At 49.6% G+C, this 20,315-nt stretch overlaps 3 protein-coding genes and 1 long non-coding RNA gene across 11 annotated transcripts in view; 2 read left to right on the top strand and 2 right to left on the bottom strand.

Moving 5' to 3' along the window:
• The window catches only part of LOC102693128 (uncharacterized), a 42,336-nt gene extending 37,678 nt beyond the window's left edge, over positions 1-4,658 (bottom strand). Inside the window, exon 1 of the mRNA XM_069181747.1 lies at positions 4,390-4,658. The gene's annotated coding sequence lies outside the window, so the exon portion shown is untranslated. The remainder of the gene's footprint in view (positions 1-4,389) is intronic.
• On the top strand, positions 4,533-13,997 carry LOC138224435 (transmembrane protein 80-like). Of its 5 annotated transcripts, none has more exons than XR_011182933.1 (7): positions 4,533-4,609; positions 5,615-5,631; positions 5,977-6,070; positions 7,297-7,389; positions 11,340-11,541; positions 13,520-13,633; positions 13,860-13,997. XR_011182933.1 is itself a non-coding variant. In XM_069181751.1 (6 exons), the coding sequence occupies exons 1-6, from the start codon at positions 4,591-4,593 to the stop codon at positions 13,530-13,532; spliced, it is 438 nt and encodes a 145-aa protein (XP_069037852.1). In that variant the 5' UTR covers positions 4,533-4,590; the 3' UTR covers positions 13,533-13,997. The 5 variants fall into 5 exon arrangements, 3 of the variants coding, with proteins under 3 accessions (XP_069037852.1, XP_069037851.1, XP_069037853.1); XR_011182934.1 differs by having other exon boundaries at positions 13,855-13,997; XM_069181751.1 differs by having other exon boundaries at positions 13,520-13,997.
• LOC138224437 (uncharacterized) lies at positions 10,838-14,885 on the bottom strand. Of its 3 annotated transcripts, none has more exons than XR_011182936.1 (3): positions 14,680-14,885; positions 11,447-11,618; positions 10,838-11,353 (listed from the first exon to the last, which is right to left on the bottom strand). It is a non-coding gene; the product is annotated as an uncharacterized lncRNA (long non-coding RNA). The 3 variants fall into 3 exon arrangements; XR_011182938.1 differs by having other exon boundaries at positions 11,447-11,590; XR_011182937.1 differs by having other exon boundaries at positions 14,691-14,885.
• eps8l2 (EPS8 signaling adaptor L2) overlaps positions 14,879-20,315 on the top strand; it is a 57,264-nt gene continuing 51,827 nt past the window's right edge. The window contains exon 1 of one of the 2 annotated variants that reach the window (XM_069181738.1): positions 14,879-14,968. The gene's annotated coding sequence lies outside the window, so the exon portion shown is untranslated. The remainder of the gene's footprint in view (positions 14,969-20,315) is intronic. The other variant, XM_069181737.1, reaches the window with a different exon arrangement.

The raw sequence follows: 20,315 nt of genomic DNA, 5'->3' as shown, positions 1-20,315 counted from the left end.
AAAGAGAGGGTAGAGATACAGGAGTAAAGAGAGGGTAGAGATACAGGAGTAAAGAGAGGGTAGAGATACAGGAGTAAAGAGAGAGTAGAGATACAGCAGTATAGAGAGGGTAGAGATACAGCAGTAAAGAGAGGGTAGAGATACAGGAGTAAAGAGAGGGTAGAGATACAGGAATAAAGAGAGGGTAGAGATACAGGAGTAAAGAGAGAGTAGAGACAGCAGTATAGAGAGGGTAGAGATACAGGAGTAAAGAGAGGGTAGAGATACAGGAGTAAAGAGAGGGTAGAGATACAGCAGTAAAGAGAGGGTAGAGATACAGGAGTAAAGAGAGGGTAGAGATACAGGAGTAAAGAGAGGGTAGAGATACAGGAGTAAAGAGAGAGTAGAGACAGCAGTATAGAGAGGGTAGAGATACAGGAGTAAAGAGAGGGTAGAGATACAGGAGTAAAGAGAGAGTATAGATACAGCAGTATAGAGAGGGTAGAGATACAGGAGTAAAGAGAGGGTAGAGATACAGGAGTAAAGAGAGGGTAGAGATACAGCAGTATAGAGAGGGTAGAGATACAGGAGTAAAGAGAGGGTAGAGATACAGGAGTAAAGAGAGAGTAGAGATACAGCAGTATAGAGAGGGTAGAGATACAGCAGTAAAGAGAGGGTAGAGATACAGGAGTAAAGAGAGGGTAGAGATACAGGAGTAAAGAGAGGGTAGAGATACAAGAGTAAAGAGAGGGTAGAGATACAGCAGTAAAGAGAGGGTAGAGATACAGGAGTAAAGAGAGGGTAGAGATACAGGAGTAAAGAGAGAGTAGAGATACAGGAGTAAAGAGAGAGTAGAGATACAGGAGTAAAGAGAGAGTAGAGATACAGGAGTAAAGAGAGGGTAGAGATACAGGAGTAAAGAGAGGGTAGAGATACAGGAGTAAAGAGAGAGTAGAGACAGCAGTATAGAGAGGGTAGAGATACAGCAGTAAAGAGAGGGTAGAGATACAGCAGTAAAGAGAGAGTAGAGATACAGGAGTAAAGAGAGGGTAGAGATACAGGAGTAAAGAGAGGGTAGAGATACAGGAGTAAAGAGAGAGTAGAGATACAGCAGTATAGAGAGGGTAGAGATACAGGAGTAAAGAGAGGGTAGAGATACAAGAGTAAAGAGAGGGTAGAGATACAGCAGTAAAGAGAGAGTAGAGATACAGGAGTAAAGAGAGAGTAGAGATACAGCAGTAAAGAGAGGGTAGAGATACAGGAGTAAAGAGAGGGTAGAGATACAGCAGTAAAGAGAGAGTAGAGATACAGGAGTAAAGAGAGGGTAGAGATACAGCAGTATAGAGAGGGTAGAGATACAGCAGTAAAGAGAGAGTAGAGACAGCAGTATAGAGAGGGTAGAGATACAGGAGTAAAGAGAGGGTAGAGATACAGGAGTAAAGAGAGGGTAGAGATACAGGAGTAAAGAGAGGGTAGAGATACAGGAGTAAAGAGAGAGTAGAGATACAGCAGTATAGAGAGGGTAGAGATACAGGAGTAAAGAGAGGGTAGAGATACAAGAGTAAAGAGAGGGTAGAGATACAGGAGTAAAGAGAGAGTAGAGATACAGCAGTAAAGAGAGGGTAGAGATACAGCAGTAAAGAGAGGGTAGAGATACAGGAGTAAAGAGAGGGTAGAGATACAGGAGTAAAGAGAGGGTAGAGATACAGGAGTAAAGAGAGGGTAGAGATACAGGAGTAAAGAGAGAGTAGAGACAGCAGTATAGAGAGGGTAGAGATACAGGAGTAAAGAGAGGGTAGAGATACAGGAGTAAAGAGAGAGTATAGATACAGCAGTATAGAGAGGGTAGAGATACAGGAGTAAAGAGAGGGTAGAGATACAGGAGTAAAGAGAGAGTAGAGATACAGCAGTATAGAGAGGGTAGAGATACAGCAGTAAAGAGAGGGTAGAGATACAGGAGTAAAGAGAGGGTAGAGATACAGGAGTAAAGAGAGAGTAGAGATACAGCAGTATAGAGAGGGTAGAGATACAGCAGTAAAGAGAGGGTAGAGATACAAGAGTAAAGAGAGAGTAGAGATACAGGAGTAAAGAGAGGGTAGAGATACAGCAGTAAAGAGAGGGTAGAGATACAGGAGTAAAGAGAGGGTAGAGATACAGGAGTAAAGAGAGAGTAGAGATACAGGAGTAAAGAGAGAGTAGAGATACAGGAGTAAAGAGAGAGTAGAGATACAGGAGTAAAGAGAGGGTAGAGATACAGGAGTAAAGAGAGAGTAGAGATACAGCAGTAAAGAGAGGGTAGAGATACAGCAGTAAAGAGAGAGTAGAGATACAGGAGTAAAGAGAGAGTAGAGATACAGGAGTAAAGAGAGGGTAGAGATACAGCAGTATAGAGAGGGTAGAGATACAGGAGTAAAGAGAGGGTAGAGATACAGGAGTAAAGAGAGGGTAGAGATACAGGAGTAAAGAGAGAGTAGAGATACAGGAGTAAAGAGAGAGTAGAGATACAGGAGTAAAGAGAGGGTAGAGATACAGCAGTAAAGAGAGGGTAGAGATACAGGAGTAAAGAGAAGGTAGAGATACAGGAGTAAAGAGAGAGTAGAGATACAGGAGTAAAGAGAGAGTAGAGATACAGGAGTAAAGAGAGGGTAGAGATACAGGAGTAAAGAGAGGGTAGAGATACAAGAGTAAAGAGAGAGTAGAGATACAGTAGTAAAGAGAGGGTAGAGATACAGCAGTAAAGAGAGAGTAGAGATACAGCAGTAAAGAGAGGGTAGAGATACAGGAGTAAAGAGAGAGTAGAGATACAGTAGTAAAGAGAGGGTAGAGATACAGCAGTAAAGAGAGAGTAGAGATACAGCAGTAAAGAGAGGGTAGAGATACAGGAGTAAAGAGAGGGTAGAGATACAGGAGTAAAGAGAGAGTAGAGATACAGGAGTAAAGAGAGAGTAGAGATACAGGAGTAAAGAGAGAGTAGAGATACAGGAGTAAAGAGAGGGTAGAGATACAGGAGTAAAGAGAGGGTAGAGATACAAGAGTAAAGAGAGAGTAGAGATACAGGAGTAAAGAGAGGGTAGAGATACAGGAGTAAAGAGAGGGTAGAGATACAGCAGTAAAGAGAGAGTAGAGATACAGCAGTAAAGAGAGGGTAGAGATACAGGAGTAAAGAGAGGGTAGAGATACAGGAGTAAAGAGAGAGTAGAGATAGAGCAGTATAGAGAGGGTAGAGATACAGGAGTAAAGAGAGGGTAGAGATACAGGAGTAAAGAGAGAGTAGAGATACAGGAGTAAAGAGAGAGTAGAGATACAGGAGTAAAGAGAGAGTAGAGATACAGGAGTAAAGAGAGAGTAGAGATACAGGAGTAAAGAGAGGGTAGAGATACAGGAGTAAAGAGAGGGTAGAGATACAAGAGTAAAGAGAGAGTAGAGATACAGGAGTAAAGAGAGGGTAGAGATACAGGAGTAAAGAGAGGGTAGAGATACAGCAGTAAAGAGAGAGTAGAGATAGAGCAGTATAGAGAGGGTAGAGATACAGGAGTAAAGAGAGGGTAGAGATACAGGAGTAAAGAGAGAGTAGAGATACAGGAGTAAAGAGAGGGTAGAGATACAGGAGTAAAGAGAGGGTAGAGATACAGCAGTAAAGAGAGTAGAGATACAGCAGTATAGAGAGAGTAGAGATACAGCAGTATAGAGAGGGTAGAGATACAGCAGTAAAGAGAGAGTAGAGATACAGCAGTAAAGAGAGTAGAGATACAGCAGTATAGAGAGAGTAGAGACAGCAGTATAGAGAGGGTAGAGATACAGCAGTAAAGAGAGAGTAGAGATACAGCAGTAAAGAGAGTAGAGATACAGCAGTAAAGAGAGGGTAGAGATACAGGAGTAAAGACAGGGTAGAGATACAGGAGTAAAGAGAGGGTAGAGATACAGGAGTAAAGACAGGGTAGAGATACAGGAGTAAAGAGAGGGTAGAGATACAGGAGTAAAGAGAGAGTAGAGATACAGCAGTACAGAGAGTGTAGAGATACAGTAGTAAAGAGAGGGTAGAGATACAGGAGTAAAGAGAGGGTAGAGATACAGGAGTAAAGAGAGAGTAGAGATACAGTAGTAAAGAGAGGGTAGAGATAGGGTATAGGTATAGAGAGGGTATTGGCCCCTTTACTGCACGGGATGTTTTATGTTTTAAGTCTGGAGCGTTTTTTTTTCCTCTAAATCGACACTAAGGGCGAATGTTAAGATTTTAATCCTGAAATATTGACAATTATGCCCAAACTGCGCGCTTCTCGTCGTGCACATGAGGGTCAGAGTGCGAGACGCAAAGGAACAAGGAGTCACCCGTGTTGTATCATCGGTCCGTGATGCATGTATATAAAACACGACCGAGTTCTATTGCATTGACGTCTTTATTGAACTTACTTGGTTATTGAGAGTCCTGCCAGGCGCCTCTCGACCGTCTCTCACGTGCTTCCCGCACTTTCTGACAGGTCACGTGGTACAGCGCCGCATCGCAGGGAGCCGCGCTGCTCGCCTCTGGCGGAACCTTCAGAGCGCTGCCGCTGGCCCGGGCGGACCGATCATAGTGCGACACTCCGGCGGATCACAACACTGCTGCTCAAGATGGCGGCCGCGAGAGGAGGTGGGTGGATGCGTTGCTATAGAGATACCTTACCGCAGAACGCAAGCTACATAAACAGTAATGAAAACATCAAAACGCAAAACATTATCTAACTACAAGAGATGATGTACATACGACTGTCCATGACAGCAGTCCGTTGTTGAATACGGCGTTCAAATATTTTATTATAAAACACAAATCCACATCTGCAAATCGATTTATTGTACCTATGGGGAAACAGGTTTCTCGATTTAATAATAATAATAATAATTGCTTACACTTATATAGCGCTTTTTCTGGACACTCCACTCAAAGCGCTTTACAGGTAATGGGGATCCCCTCCACCACCACCAATGTGCAGCCCCACCTGTATGATGCGACAGCAGCCATAGTGCGCCAGAACGCTCCCCACACACCAGCTCTCGGTGGGGAGGAGAGCAGAGTAATGAAGCCAGTTCATAGAGGGGGATTATTAGGAGGCCATGATTGATAACAGCCGATGGGGAAATTTGGCCAGGATGCCGGGGTTACACCCCTACTCTTTTCGAGAAACACCCTGGGATGTTTAATGACCACAGAGAGTCAGGACCTCGGTTTTACGTCTCATCCGAAGGACGGCGCCTGTTTACAGTATAGTGTCCCCATCACTATACTGGGGCATTAGGACCCACACAGACCGCAGAGTTAGCGCCCCCTGCTGGCCCCACTAACACCTCTTCCAGCAGCAACCTTAGTTTTTCCCAGGAGGTCTCCTATCCAGGTACTGACCAGGCTGCTGAGCTTCAGTGGGTTGCCAGTTGTGTGTTGCAGGGTGATATGGCTGCTGAATTTAAATTTAAGTTTACTTTGTGATTCCAGTTCTTGTCAATTTCTCCTGTTATTGGATTGAGAGCTAAGCAAGTGTCTTCGTTTTTAAAACAGATGTTGAGAAACGACTTAAATAGCTGTTTCAGTAATATAATAAAATGTTTGTGATAAAAATGGATCTTTCAGGTGGTGAGATAAATCACTGTTCTTCTTTCACAGGGAGATCGGCTGTTGTTGTATCCTTTCCTGTGTGTCTTTGTTACTGCACCTGGAGAGTTTGATACCGGGGGCTGGGAGCAGGGAGTCTCCTGTCAGGACCAGAGTCCAGCAGGGGGCGCTGTATGCCCTGGCCCCTGGGAGGAGCAGGACTTTACCTGCCAGGGAGATTCTGGCTGAGAGGCGCTCGGTCACAAGCCCACAGTGAGTGGGGCGGCAGTGAGGCCCCACTTTCACAGTGTGTATTCACCAGTGGATGTTCTGAAGCACTATTTACCTGTTTCAACTGAGATACAAGAGCGTTGTGCTGTGATGGAGTCTGTGTCCTGTCTTGAGCTGTGGTCAGTTTCCTTAGTGCTGGCCAGCTGTCCTCAGTGCCCCTGCAGGTGCTGTTCTACCTGACTGGCCTCTACTTCGCCTTCTACTGCCTCTGCACACTGCTCATGGTCATCTACAAGAGTGAGTATCTGTCTGACCACCACACTGCTCATGGTCATCTACAAGAGTGAGTGTCTGTCTGACCACCACACTGCTCATGGTCATCTACAAGAGTGAGTGTCTGTCTGACCACCACACTGCTCATGGTCATCTACAAGAGTGAGTGTCTGTCTGACCACCACAGTGCTCATGGTCATCTACAAGAGTGAGTATCTGTCTGACCACCACAGTGCTCATGGTCATCTACAAGAGTGAGTGTCTATCTGACCACCACCCTGCTCATGGTCATCTACAAGAGTGAGTGTCTGTCTGACCACCACACTGCACATGGTCATCTACAAGAGTGAGTATCTGTCTGACCACCACACTGGTCATGGTCATCTACAAGAGTGAGTGTCTGACCACCACACTGCTCGTGGTCATCTACAAGAGTGAGTGTCTGACCACCACACTGCTCATGGTCATCTACAAGAGTGAGTATCTGTCTGACCACCACACTGCTCATGGTCATCTACAAGAGTGAGTGTCTGACCACCACACTGCTCGTGGTCATCTACAAGAGTGAGTGTCTGTCTGACCACCACACTGCTCATGGTCATCTACAAGAGTGAGTGTCTGTCTGACCACCACACTGCTCATGGTCATCTACAAGAGTGAGTATCTGTCTGACCACCACACTGGTCATGGTCATCTACAAGAGTGAGTATCTGTCTGACCACCACACTGCTCATGGTCATCTACAAGAGTGAGTGTCTGTCTGACCACCACACTGCTCATGGTCATCTACAAGAGTGAGTATGCAGGTGTGCTTAGTGACCTGTGCTCTGTGTGTCCAGATGTGCCGAGTGACCTGTGCTCTGTGTGTCCAGGTGTGCTGAGTGACCTGAGTAACCCTGGTCTGTGTCTCCAGGTGTGTTGAGTGACCTGTGGTCTGTGTGTTCAGGTGTGCTGAGTGACCTGAGTGACCTGTGCTCTGTGTGTCTAGGGGTGCTGAGTGACCTGAGTGACCTGTGCCCTGTGTGTCAAGGTGTGTTGAGTGACCTGGGCTCTGTGTGTCGAGGTGTGTTGAGTGGTCTGAGTAACCCTGGTCTGTGTGTCCAGGTGTGTTGAATGACCTGGGCTCTGTGTCTCCAGGTGTGTTGAGTGACCTGTGCTCTGTGTGTCCAGGTGTCTTGAGTGACCTGGGCTCTGTGTGTCCAGGTGTGTTGAGTGACCGGTGTGACCTGTGCTCTGTGTCCTGTGTCCAGGCCAGGTGCTCAGCTATCCTGACAGGGACCTGGCGCTTGACCTGGCTCTGCTGTTCCTCATGGCAGTGCTGGAGGCTGTCAGGCTGTACTGGGGTGAGAACCTGATACTGGACAACACCTCCCCTCCTCTCTAACCCTCACCCAACACTCCCTCTTCTCTAACTAACCCCAACCCACCACTCCCCCCTTCTCTAACCCTCACCCAACACTCCTTCTTCTCTAACTAACCCCAACCCACCACTCCCCCTTCTCTAACCCTCACCCAACACTCCTTCTTCTCTAACTAACCCCAACCCACCACTCCCCCCTTCTCTAACCCTCACCCAACACTCCTTCTTCTCTCACTTACCCCAACCCACCACTCCCCCCTTCTCTAACCCTCACCCAACACTCCCTCTTCTCTAACTAACCCCAACCCACCACTCCCCCCTCTCTAACCCTCACCCAACACTCCTTCTTCTCTCACTTAGCCCAACCCAACACTCCCCCCTCTCTAACCCTCACCCAACACTCCTTCTTCTCTCACTTACCCCAACCCACCACTCCCCCCTCTCTAACCCTCACCCAACACTCCTTCTTCTCTAACTAACCCCAACCCACCACTCCCCCCTTCTCTAACCCTCACCCAACACTCCTTCTTCTCTAACTAACCCCAACCCAACACTCCCCCCTTCTCTAACCCTCACCCAACACTCCTTCTTCTCTCACTAACCCCAACCCAACACTCCCCCCTCTCTAACCCTCACCCAACACTCCTTCTTCTCTAACTAACCCCAACCCACCACTCCCCCCTTCTCTAACCCTCACCCAACACTCCTTCTTCTCTCACTTACCCCAACCCACCACTCCCCCCTTCTCTAACCCTCACCCAACACTCCTTCTTCTCTAACTAACCCCAACCCACCACTCCCCCCTTCTCTAACCCTCACCCAACACTCCTTCTTCTCTAACTAACCCCAACCCACCACTCCCCCCTTCTCTAACCCTCACCCAACACTCCTTCTTCTCTAACTAACCCCAACCCACCACTCCCCCCTTCTCTAACCCTCACCCAACACTCCTTCTTCTCTAACTAACCCCAACCCACCACTCCCCCTTCTCTAACCCTCACCCAACACTCCTTCTTCTCTAACTAACCCCAACCCAACACTCCCCCCTCTCTAACCCTCACCCAACACTCCTTCTTCTCTAACTAACCCCAACCCACCACTCCCCCCTTCTCTAACCCTCACCCAACACTCCTTCTTCTCTAACTAACCCCAACCCACCACTCCCCCCTTCTCTAACCCTCACCCAACACTCCCTCTTCTCTAACTAACCCCAACCCACCACTCCCCCCTTCTCTAACCCTCACCCAACACTCCTTCTTCTCTAACTAACCCCAACCCACCACTCCCCCTTCTCTAACCCTCACCCAACACTCCCTCTTCTCTAACTAACCCCAACCCACCACTCCCCTCCTCTCTAACCCTCACCCAACACTCCTTCTTCTCTAACTAACCCCAACCCACCACTCCCCCCTCTCTAACCCTCACCCAACACTCCCTCTTCTCTAACTAACCCCAACCCACCACTCCCCCCTTCTCTAACCCTCACCCAACACTCCTTCTTCTCTAACTAACCCCAACCCACCACTCCCCCCTTCTCTAACCCTCACCCAACACTCCTTCTTCTCTAACTAACCCCAACCCACCACTCCCCCTTCTCTAACCCTCACCCAACACTCCTTCTTCTCTAACTAACCCCAACCCAACACTCCCCCCTCTCTAACCCTCACCCAACACTCCTTCTTCTCTCACTAACCCCAACCCACCACTCCCCCCTTCTCTAACCCTCACCCAACACTCCTTCTTCTCTAACTAACCCCAACCCACCACTCCCCCCTCTCTAACCCTCACCCAACACTCCTTCTTCTCTAACTAACCCCAACCCAACACTCCCCCCTCTCTAACCCTCACCCAACACTCCTTCTTCTCTCACTTAGCCCAACCCAACACTCCCCCCTCTCTAACCCTCACCCAACACTCCTTCTTCTCTCACTAACCCCAACCCAACACTCCCCCCTCTCTAACCCTCACCCAACACTCCTTCTTCTCTAACTAACCCCAACCCACCACTCCCCCCTTCTCTAACCCTCACCCAACACTCCCTCTTCTCTAACTAACCCCAACCCACCACTCCCCCCTTCTCTAACCCTCACCCAACACTCCTTCTTCTCTAACTAACCCCAACCCACCACTCCCCCCTTCTCTAACCCTCACCCAACACTCCTTCTTCTCTAACTAACCCCAACCCACCACTCCCCCCTCTCTAACCCTCACCCAACACTCCTTCTTCTCTCACTAACCCCAACCCAACACTCCCCCCTCTCTAACCCTCACCCAACACTCCTTCTTCTCTAACTAACCCCAACCCACCACTCCCCCCTTCTCTAACCCTCACCCAACACTCCCTCTTCTCTAACTAACCCCAACCCACCACTCCCCCCTTCTCTAACCCTCACCCAACACTCCTTCTTCTCTAACTAACCCCAACCCACCACTCCCCCCTTCTCTAACCCTCACCCAACACTCCCTCTTCTCTAACTAACCCCAACCCACCACTCCCCCCTTCTCTAACCCTCACCCAACACTCCTTCTTCTCTAACTAACCCCAACCCACCACTCCCCCCTTCTCTAACCCTCACCCAACACTCCCTCTTCTCTAACTAACCCCAACCCACCACTCCCCCCTCTCTAACCCTCACCCAACACTCCTTCTTCTCTAACTAACCCCAACCCAACACTCCCCCCTCTCTAACCCTCACCCAACACTCCTTCTTCTCTCACTAACCCCAACCCACCACTCCCCCCTTCTCTAACCCTCACCCAACACTCCTTCTTCTCTAACTAACCCCAACCCACCACTCCCCCCTTCTCTAACCCTCACCCAACACTCCTTCTTCTCTAACTAACCCCAACCCACCACTCCCCCCTCTCTAACCCTCACCCAACACTCCTTCTTCTCTCACTTACCCCAACCCACCACTCCCCCCTTCTCTAACCCTCACCCAACACTCCTTCTTCTCTAACTAACCCCAACCCACCACTCCCCCCTTCTCTAACCCTCACCCAACACTCCTTCTTCTCTAACTAACCCCAACCCACCACTCCCCCCTTCTCTAACCCTCACCCAACACTCCCTCTTCTCTAACTAACCCCAACCCACCACTCCCCCCTTCTCTAACCCTCACCCAACACTCCTTCTTCTCTAACTAACCCCAACCCACCACTCCCCCCTTCTCTAACCCTCACCCAACACTCCTTCTTCTCTAACTAACCCCAACCCACCACTCCCCCCTTCTCTAACCCTCACCCAACACTCCTTCTTCTCTAACTAACCCCAACCCACCACTCCCCCCTTCTCTAACCCTCACCCAACACTCCCTCTTCTCTAACTAACCCCAACCCACCACTCCCCCCTTCTCTAACCCTCACCCAAAACACTCTCACCAAACGCTCCCCACCTCTTACTAACCCCAACCCAACACCACCCTCCTCTCTTACCATCAATCACTCAAGGTTTATTGATCAATGCACGAACAGGACAGCAGAGAGCGGTGTTATTGGCAATGAAATGCTTTGTCCGCGAGCTCGTTGAGAGGGATAGAGGAGTAGAAGGACAGGAGTTTATAGGGATTAGGTCAGGATTCCGATACAATAAATTACACAACAGCAATTAACAGTACAATTACAGATTGTGCAAAGGTAACACAAGGAGATATGGTAGGATAGGAGGTGTAGTGGGTCCAGGTTAGATCCTCTGTGATGTTGACACCTAGGAATTTGAAACCGTTGACTCTCTCCTCTGCGGACCCGCTGATGTGAATGGGTGCATGGTCTATTCTTCAATGCTTCCTGTAGTCCACAGTCAACTCCTCAGTCATGCTGGTGTTCAGAGAGAGGTAACTAACCCCAACCCAGCACTCCTCCCTCTCTTACTGGGGCTGCTTGTCTTGTTTGTGGGAGATTCACTCTCCTGTTGCCTCCTGTCTCTTTCTTCAGGTGTCAGAGGGAACCTGAAGGAGAGTCAGCAGTCAGTGGGGATCTGCCTGGCCATCACGCTGGCCTCTGTCCTCCTGTCCATCTACTTCCTGCTGTGGCAGACGTACGTCCTGCGTGCGGATGTGATCCTGAACTCCATCCTGCTGAGCCTCTATGGCCTGCAGGGCATCGTGGGCCTCATCACCATCGCCAGCTTCGCCAGGTCAGCGCCCAGACACAGCACTGGCACTGAGAGTACCAGTCCAGCGCACCTGTCAGAGTAACACTCCCTCATCAGAGCTGTAGATACAGTAGAGACACTCAGTCCAGCTCCTCTGTAACTTCACACTAACACTCCCTCATCAGAGCTGGAGATACTGTAGACACTCAGTCCAGCTCCTCTGTAACTTCACACTAACACTCCCTCATCAGAGCTGTAGATACTGTAGACACTCAGTACAGCTCCTCTGTAACTTCACACTAACACTCCCTCATCAGAGCTGGAGATACTGTAGACACTCAGTCCAGCTCATCTGTAACTTCACACTAACACTCCCTCAACAGAGCTGTAGATACAGTAGAGACACTCAGTCCAGCTCCTCTGTAACTTCACACTAACACTCCCTCATCAGAGCTGGAGATACTGTAGACACTCAGTCCAGCTCATCTGTAACTTCACACTAACACTCCCTCATCAGAGCTGTAGATACTGTAGACACTCAGTCCAGCTCATCTGTAACTTCACACTAACACTCCCTCATCAGAGCTGGAGATACTGTAGACACTCAGTCCAGCTCCTCTGTAACTTCATACTAACACTCCCTCATCAGAGCTGGAGATACTGTAGACACTCAGTCCAGCTCATCTGTAACTTCACACTAACACTCCCTCATCAGAGCTGGAGATACTGTAGAGACACTCAGTCCAGCTCCTCTGTAACTTCACACTAACACTCCCTCATCAGAACTGGAGATACTGTAGACACTCAGTCCAGCTCCTCTGTAACTTCACACTAACACTCCCTCATCAGAGCTGTAGATACTGTAGACACTCAGTCCAGCTCATCTGTAACTTCACACTAACACTCCCTCATCAGAGCTGGAGATACTGTAGACACTCAGTCCAGCTCATCTGTAACTTCACACTAACACTCCCTCATCAGAGCTGTAGATACTGTAGAGACACTCAGTCCAGCTCATCTGTAACTGCACACTAACACTCCCTCATCAGAGCTGTAGATACTGTAGACACTCAGTCCAGCTCCTCTGTAACTTCACACTAACACTCCCTCATCAGAGCTGTAGATACTGTAGACACTCAGTCCAGCTCCTCTGTAACTGCACACTAACACTCCCTCATCAGAGCTGTAGATACTGTAGACACTCAGTCCAGCTCATCTGTAACTTCACACTAACACTCCCTCATCAGAGCTGTAGATACTGTAGACACTCAGTCCAGCTCCTCTGTAACTTCACACTAACACTCCCTCATCAGAGCTGGAGATACTGTAGACACTCAGTCCAGCTCATCTGTAACTTCACACTAACACTCCCTCATCAGAGCTGTAGATACTGTAGATACTCAGTCCAGCTCATCTGTAACTTCACACTAACACTCCCTCATCAGAGCTGTAGATACTGTAGACACTCAGTCCAGCTCATCTGTAACTTCACACTAACACTCCCTCATCAGAGCTGGAGATACTGTAGACACTCAGTCCAGCTCATCTGTAACTTCACACTAACACTCCCTCATCAGAGCTGTAGATACTGTAGACACTCAGTCCAGCTCCTCTGAAACTTCACACTAACACTCCCTCATCAGAGCTGTAGATACTGTAGAGACACTCAGTCCAGCTCCTCTGTAACTTCACACTAACACTCCCTCATCAGAGCTGTAGATACTGTAGACACTCAGTCCAGCTCATCTGTAACTTCACACTAACACTCCCTCATCAGAGCTGGAGATACTGTAGACACTCAGTCCAGCTCCTCTGTAACTTCACACTAACACTCCCTCATCAGAGCTGTAGATACTGTAGACACTCAGTCCAGCTCATCTGTAACTTCACACTAACACTCCCTCATCAGAGCTGTAGATACTGTAGACACTCAGTCTGGCTCATTGTGTCTGAAGTGTTGCTCTTATTTCCAGGCCCTGCTGAGCTCTGAAGGAGTTGTGTGTCTGTCTTTGTGTTGCAGGGCCTATGCCTGAAGAGCTGGTGACTCTTTGCTGTGTCCAGCCCTCAGCCCTTCAGCTCAGGCCTGTCAGCTGAGCCCCGAGACACAGACAGGGACCCCGCCTGCGTGCTGCAGGTTCAGTGAGGCAGTTAGTTCGTCTCTGACTTGTAACAGGACAGAGGACACTGGAGACTGGATCAGTGTGAAACCTGTGTACTGGGGCACATGGCCCAGGGTTCAGGCAGTGTGCTTTAATCCTTATTGCATCACAAGACCATTCCCTGTTTTTTACTTACAGAATATGCTGTGTATTTATATAGATTTTATACAAGTTTCACGTCCTATTTTTTTATCAGTGCAGGTGCAGATGAGAGCGCTGCGTGGGGCGGTGTTGTTTCCAGTTCCTGCCACTAGAGGGCAGCCGTCGCTCAGAAATGTTGTGTTTTAGCGTCGAAATCTCTGTGCTGGAAGTTTCACGATTAAAGTGTTTTGACAGAAATCAATCTTGTCCACATCATTTAACTCCGGATTTCCCCTGCGGATGTTTATTTCACATCTCCCCGGAGTTTCTGATCCGGGCTGTGTTTACAGTAAGCTGCACAAAGCGAGAGAAGCAGAGCAGTACAGCCTCTCCCGCTGCGGCAGTGAGGATTTCAAGCTCTGAGGAAAAGGGCTGAAACACCTGGACCCAGGGCCGCCGGCCTCTGTCTGTCTGTAAAGACAGCAGCTGCGTGTCGGACAGGTGCTGCGGCCGCAGTCATGGACAGATCTGGGCGGGGGAGGAGTTTCCAGACGAAGCTCTCGGTTTCCGGTCGATCTGCGCCCCATCCCCGCCCGTGGTCGACAGCTCGGGTCGCCGGTCCTGCGCCGGGGCGCCTGAGTGCTGTCTGTGTGGAGTTTGCATGTTCTCCTCGTGTTTGCATGGCTTTACTTCGGGTGCTTCGATTTCCCCTCACAGTACAAACACAATTTTTTATTTGTATCAGCCGGCCCTGGTGTGAGTGTGTGTCCGTGTGACTGGCGTCCCGTCCCCGTCCCCTGGGATAGACTCCGACTGTGAGCTGGAAGAAGCGGTTAGACGCTGGGGGGCTGGCGGCCTCTCGCGGATGTCCCGGGAACAGCAGCTTGAGACACCTGACCCCCCCAGAGCTCCTCCCCTGCTGTCGCGCAGGTAGAGTTACCTGTCGCTCACCTGCCCTGGACCGGACTGGACTGGCCGCCTCTCCCAGGACTCTCTCGACAGCGGGCAACACACGCGTCTGCTTCCCGGCTCGGGCTCTGTTCGGGTGCCGGTTCTCGGAGTGACACGGGCGCGCCGCCCCGAGCAAGGTTCAGCCACGCGTGGCAGCAGACGGGCCGCCCACGGGCTGGAATGGAGCCCTGAGCTCGAGCCTTATTCCACAGCGGGACACGGGACACGGCACACGGAGAGCACCTCGGGGACGTCGAAGAAAGCACTGTGGGTCTCCGGTAAGGCGCTGACTTTGGCGTGCGAGCTTTGAGTGTGAGTGGGAGTGGGTACCGTGAAGCCCAGCAGCCCTGTGTGTTTGTGTGGACAGCGTCGCCCCTGGCTACCTCTTCACCTCCCCGGGACACCCGAGTCTCTCCGGCTACGCACCCAGCCCACGTCTCGCCGCGCGTCAGATCCACGGGCAGCCCGTTGCCAGGGCGCCGGTTCTAGAACACAGCGCGACCGCGTCATGTATAATAGATGCGCGCTCTGGCCCTGCGTGGAAACACGACCCCGACGCGTCCCGTCCCGACCGCACTACGCTCCGGAGCGGCGAGTTTGTCTGCAGATTAAACATTTTAAATGTTGGAGGAAAAGAGTTCTTTACTCGCGGGGAGTATTTATCTTCCAGCTCTGCTTGAGCGCGTCTGCTGCCGTGTCTGTGTGCTGGCCAGGACGGCCTGCGGTTTGTGCCTCACAGAACTGCTTTTAATAGGATTTTATTAAGCCCGAGTGTGGTCACGCCTGCCTTCAGTGTTATTTTAATATGGTGTCCTTGACTCGTCACCCTGCATTGTGCTTTTACTCTGCTATGTTGTGACACACTGTTGCTGTGCACTGTCACAATGTTATTGTGTCACACTGTTGCTGTGCACTGTCACAGTGTTATTGTGTCACACTGTCACTGTCTCAGTGTCGCTGTGCACTGTGTCAGTGTTATTGTGTCACACTGTCACTGTGCACTGTGTCACAGTGTTATTGTGTCACACTGTCACTGTCTCAGTGTCGCTGTGCACTGTGTCAGTGTTATTGTGTCACACTGTCACTGTGCACTGTGTCACAGTGTTATTGTGTCACACTGTCACTGTCTCAGTGTCGCTGTGCACTGTCAGTGTTATTGTGTCACACTGTCACTGTGCACTGTCACAGTGTTATTGTGTGACACTGTCACTGTGCTGAGTTACTATCTCTGCATCAGAATTCCATGATATCCATCCCCAATCCTGATCCCGAGCAACAGATTCAAAGACATGATTCTGATTTCAGTTTCATTTTTTATTCTGATCCCAGAAGTGTGTCATGAGTCATTCTGATAATGTATCTAATCACAGTGATGGCCATAAAATATTATAAAACCATAATACACAACAATTTACAGTATATATAATATAAAACCAGAAGCACGTCAGCTCTCTGATACTCTCTCTCAGCAAGCTAATACAGAATCAGAGACACAAGAGACAGAGTATCTCAGAGCATAGAGACAGAGGAACTCAGAGCTGAGACAGAGTAGCAGAACATGGAGACAGATTAACTCTGAGCTGAGAGACATTGGAGAACAAAGAGAAAGAGCACATCTCTGATCACACTGGCCGTTATTGTACTGTGCTTTAACTGTGATGACCCAGGGTGTTACTGTACTGTTACTGTGATGACACTGGGTGATAGTGTGCTGTACTGTTACTGTGATGACACTGGGTGATAGTGTGCTGTGCTGTTACAGTGATGACCCAGGGTGTTACTGTACTGTTACTGCGATGACACTGGGTGATAGTGTGTTGTGCTGTTACAGTGATGACACTGGGTTAGTGTGCTGTGCTGTTACAGTGATGACACTGGGTTAGTGTGCTGTGCTGTTACAGTGATGACACTGGTTGTTAGTGTGCTGTGCTGTTACTGTGATGACACTGGGTGTTACTGTGATGATACTGGGTGTTACTGTGCTGCATAGCTGAGTCTTTCCTACTACTTGATGGCTTTTGCCTTCAGGACTTTTGCCTTCACCCCTGATGGCTACTGGCTCTCCACTCTCTGCTGGTCAGTCCTTGGACTTGAGGTCCACTCCAGCCATTGACGTCTCCACTGTACGCCACCGGACCGGGTCTCTCGCTCTCAAGACCAACTCATAGTCTCCAGCGCCTAAGCCTCTCACCCCAGACTCACAGAACCCACAACTCACAACCGCTGGTGCCTCAACCTCATGCACCAGGTTGTACACTCACTGCTGCCAGCGCACATCCCTGTTGCATCACCTCTGCCTTAACTCACACCTCAGATGTTCAGCACACAGCTCCACACCATGCTGTAGTCCCCAGTGCCTCGACCCCGTGCATCAGACTCACACTTTTCCACATAGACCCTTCCACCCCTCTGTGCTTCCCTTGTAGAGTGAGAGCACGCTGTTGCACTCCTGCTCTCTGGACGGCACTTGTCCCATAGCTCAAAGCTCCTGACACACCAGCACAGACCTCCCTGTTCACACTCGTCTCTCACAGTTCCTGACACTCCTCCCTTGTGCCCTGACCTCACTGTTCACACTCGTCTCTAACTCACAGCTCCTGCCGCTCCTCCCTCGTGCCCAGACCTCCCTGTTCACACTCGTCTCTAACTCACAGCTCCTGACAATCCTCCCTCGTGCCCAGACCTCACAGTTCACGTCTCTAACTCACAGCTCCTGACACTCCTCCCTCGTGCCCAGACCTCCCTGTTCACACTCGTCTCTAACTCACAGCTCCTGACACTCCTCCCTCGTGCCCAGACCTCCCTGTTCACACTCGTCTCTAACTCACAGCTCCTGACAATCCTCCCTCGTGCCCAGACCTCCCTGTTCACACTCGTCTCTAACTCACAGCTCCTGACGCTCCTCCCTTGTGCCCAGACCTCCCTGTTCACACTCGTCTCTAACTCACAGCTCCTGACAATCCTCCCTTGTGCCCAGACCTCACAGTTCACACTCGTCTCTAACTCACAGCTCCTGACAATCCTCCCTCGTGCCCAGACCTCCCTGTTCACACTCGTCTCTAACTCACAGCTCCTGACGCTCCTCCCTTGTGCCCAGACCTCTCTGTTCACACTTGTCTCTAACTCACAGCTCCTGACAATCTTCCCTCGTGCCCAGACCTCACAGTTCACGTCTCTAACTCACAGCTCCTGACACTCCTCCCTCGTGCCCAGACCTCCCTGTTCACACTCGTCTCTAACTCACAGCTCCTGACAATCCTCCCTCGTGCCCAGACCTCCCTGTTCACACTCGTCTCTAACTCACAGCTCCTGACAATCCTCCCTCGTGCCCAGACCTCACAGTTCACATGTCTCTAATCTAGAGATGGTTGTGCCAAACATGTGCTCTCTGGTGTTCACTCACTAGCATAAATCTTACAATTCAACTCTCTGACAGCAGATTTCACAGACAACCCTGCTGTCTCTCACTCTAGAACAGCGTGTGTCTTTAAATAACAACGGATTTCCCACATTCCCAATCCCTCTGGATCAGCTGCTGTTACCTGTCCCCCTCTGTGGCACATGCCGTAAACACACAGTCCAGCCCCCTCCGGAATTACTGTTCCAGTCCTCCTCTTGGACAGCAACACTGCAGCGCTGAGACAGACGCTGCTCGGCCAGCCTGCTGTCTCTGCTGACAGACGCGCGCCCTCTCGCAGCTTCATCCCGATCCCGGTGGGACAGTCAGACACTCGGCACTGTGCTCGCTCTGCTCAGCCTGGGCTTCTGCCTTCCCTGCACACAGACTGCACTGAACACGGGAGCTACCGTTGAGCTCCTTCTCCGGGCTGAGCCCTGCTGCAGTACAGTGGTGCTGTGAGATGCAGTGCAGTAATCCTACAGTGCAGCACTTCCTATCCTACTCTCCTCCCCACATGGCCAGATGGCGCAGGGGCTGGGTACCATCTGAGTTGGATGCTGCATCACCACCACGGATCCAAGAGGGACATACAGAGCCTACAGAGATCTGCACACAGAAGACATGATGACTGGATGGATTAATACCCTCATCGTTTCCTTTTTTTAATTGTATAATGTTAGCATGCCCAAAGGGGTTGGGCAGCCAGTTGACCTTGGACCCCCAGAGGTTTTTTCTCTCCTTACGAAGGAGTTTTTGGTTCCTCTCCTCCGTTGTCTTCTGGTCTGCTGTTCTCTATTGACAACATGTCTGGTTATTTGCTTTGTTAAACGCCTTGGGGCAACCTTGTTGTGAAAGGCACTATATAAAAATAAATTGAATTCAATTGAATTGAATACTTCTATCCTGTAGTAGTATGCTAATGCTGTGGTACAGTAGTGTGGGTCTGCTATAGTACACTAATGTATTAGACCTGCAGTGCAGTAGTTCTACACTATACAGTAAAAGTGCAGTATTGCTGTCATACATTAGTGCATTAGAGCTGTTGTGCAGTAATCCTATAGTATATTAGTCTGCTGTCGCAGAATAGCGCTGTAGTATACAGTAATGGTGCCGTAATGCTGTAGGACAGTAGTGCATTAGAGCTGTAGTGCAGTAATCTTATAGTACAGTAGTGTTGCAGTACAGTGATGGTGTAGTGCTGTAGTACAGTAGTGTTGCAGTACAGTGATGGTGTAGTGCTGTAGTACAGTAGTGTTGCAGTACAGTGATGGTGTTGTGCTATAGTACAGTAGTGTTGCAGTACAGTGATGGTGTAGTGCTGTAGTACAGTAGGACAGTATTATTGCAGTACAGTGATGGTGTAGTGCTGTAGTACAGTAGTGTTGCAGTACAGTGATGGTGTAGTGCTGTAGTACAGTAGGACAGTATTATTGCAGTACAGTGATGGTGTAGTGCTATAGTACAGTAGTGTTGCAGTACAGTGATGGTGTAGTGCTGTAGTACAGTAGTGTTGCAGTACAGTGATGGTGTAGTACAGTATTATTGCAGTACAGTGATGGTGTAGTGCTGTAGTACAATAGTGTTGCAGTACAGTGATGGTGTAGTGCTGTAGTACAGTAGGACAGTATTATTGCAGTACAGTGATGGTGTAGTGCTGTAGTACAATAGTGTTGCAGTACAGTGATGGTGTAGTGCTGTAGTACAGTAGTGTTGCAGTACAGTGATGGTGTAGTGCTGTAGTACAGTAGGACAGTATTATTGCAGTACAGTGATGGTGTAGTGCTGTAGGACAGTAGTGTTGCAGTACAGTGATGGTGTAGTACAGTAGTGTTGCAGTACAGTGATGGTGTAGTACAGTATTATTGCAGTACAGTGATGGTGTAGTGCTGTAGAACAGTAGGACAGTATTATTGCAGTACAGTGATGGTGTAGTGCTGTAGAACAGTAGGACAGTATTATTGCAGTACAGTGATGGTCTTGTGCTGTAGTACAGTGGTACAGTAGTGTCAGAGATTGATGACCAGGAAGAGACAGAGGACAGTCTCAGTGATGACCAGGGGGAGACAATGGACAGTCTCAGTGTTGACCAGGGGGAGACAGTGGACAGTCTCAATGCAGTGATGACTGGGGAGACAGTGGACAGTCTCAGTGTTGACCAGGGGGAGACAGTGGACAGTCTCAATGCAGTGATGACTGGGGAGACAGTGGACAGTCTCAGTGTTGAC

This window comes from Lepisosteus oculatus, chromosome 21 (assembly GCF_040954835.1).
Source record: "Lepisosteus oculatus isolate fLepOcu1 chromosome 21, fLepOcu1.hap2, whole genome shotgun sequence".
NCBI lineage: Eukaryota > Metazoa > Chordata > Actinopteri > Semionotiformes > Lepisosteidae > Lepisosteus > Lepisosteus oculatus.
Note: the sequence above shows the minus strand (reverse complement) of the source record. Positions and strands in the feature narration are given on the sequence as shown.

Coding starts and splice junctions, on each gene's coding strand:
- LOC138224435 (XM_069181750.1), top strand. Junction 6,071..7,296: donor GCTCATGGTCATCTACAAGA/GTGAGTATCTGT, acceptor TCCTGTGTCCAG/GCCAGGTGCTCAGCTATCCT. Junction 7,390..11,339: donor GGCTGTCAGGCTGTACTGGG/GTGAGAACCTGA, acceptor CTCTTTCTTCAG/GTGTCAGAGGGAACCTGAAG.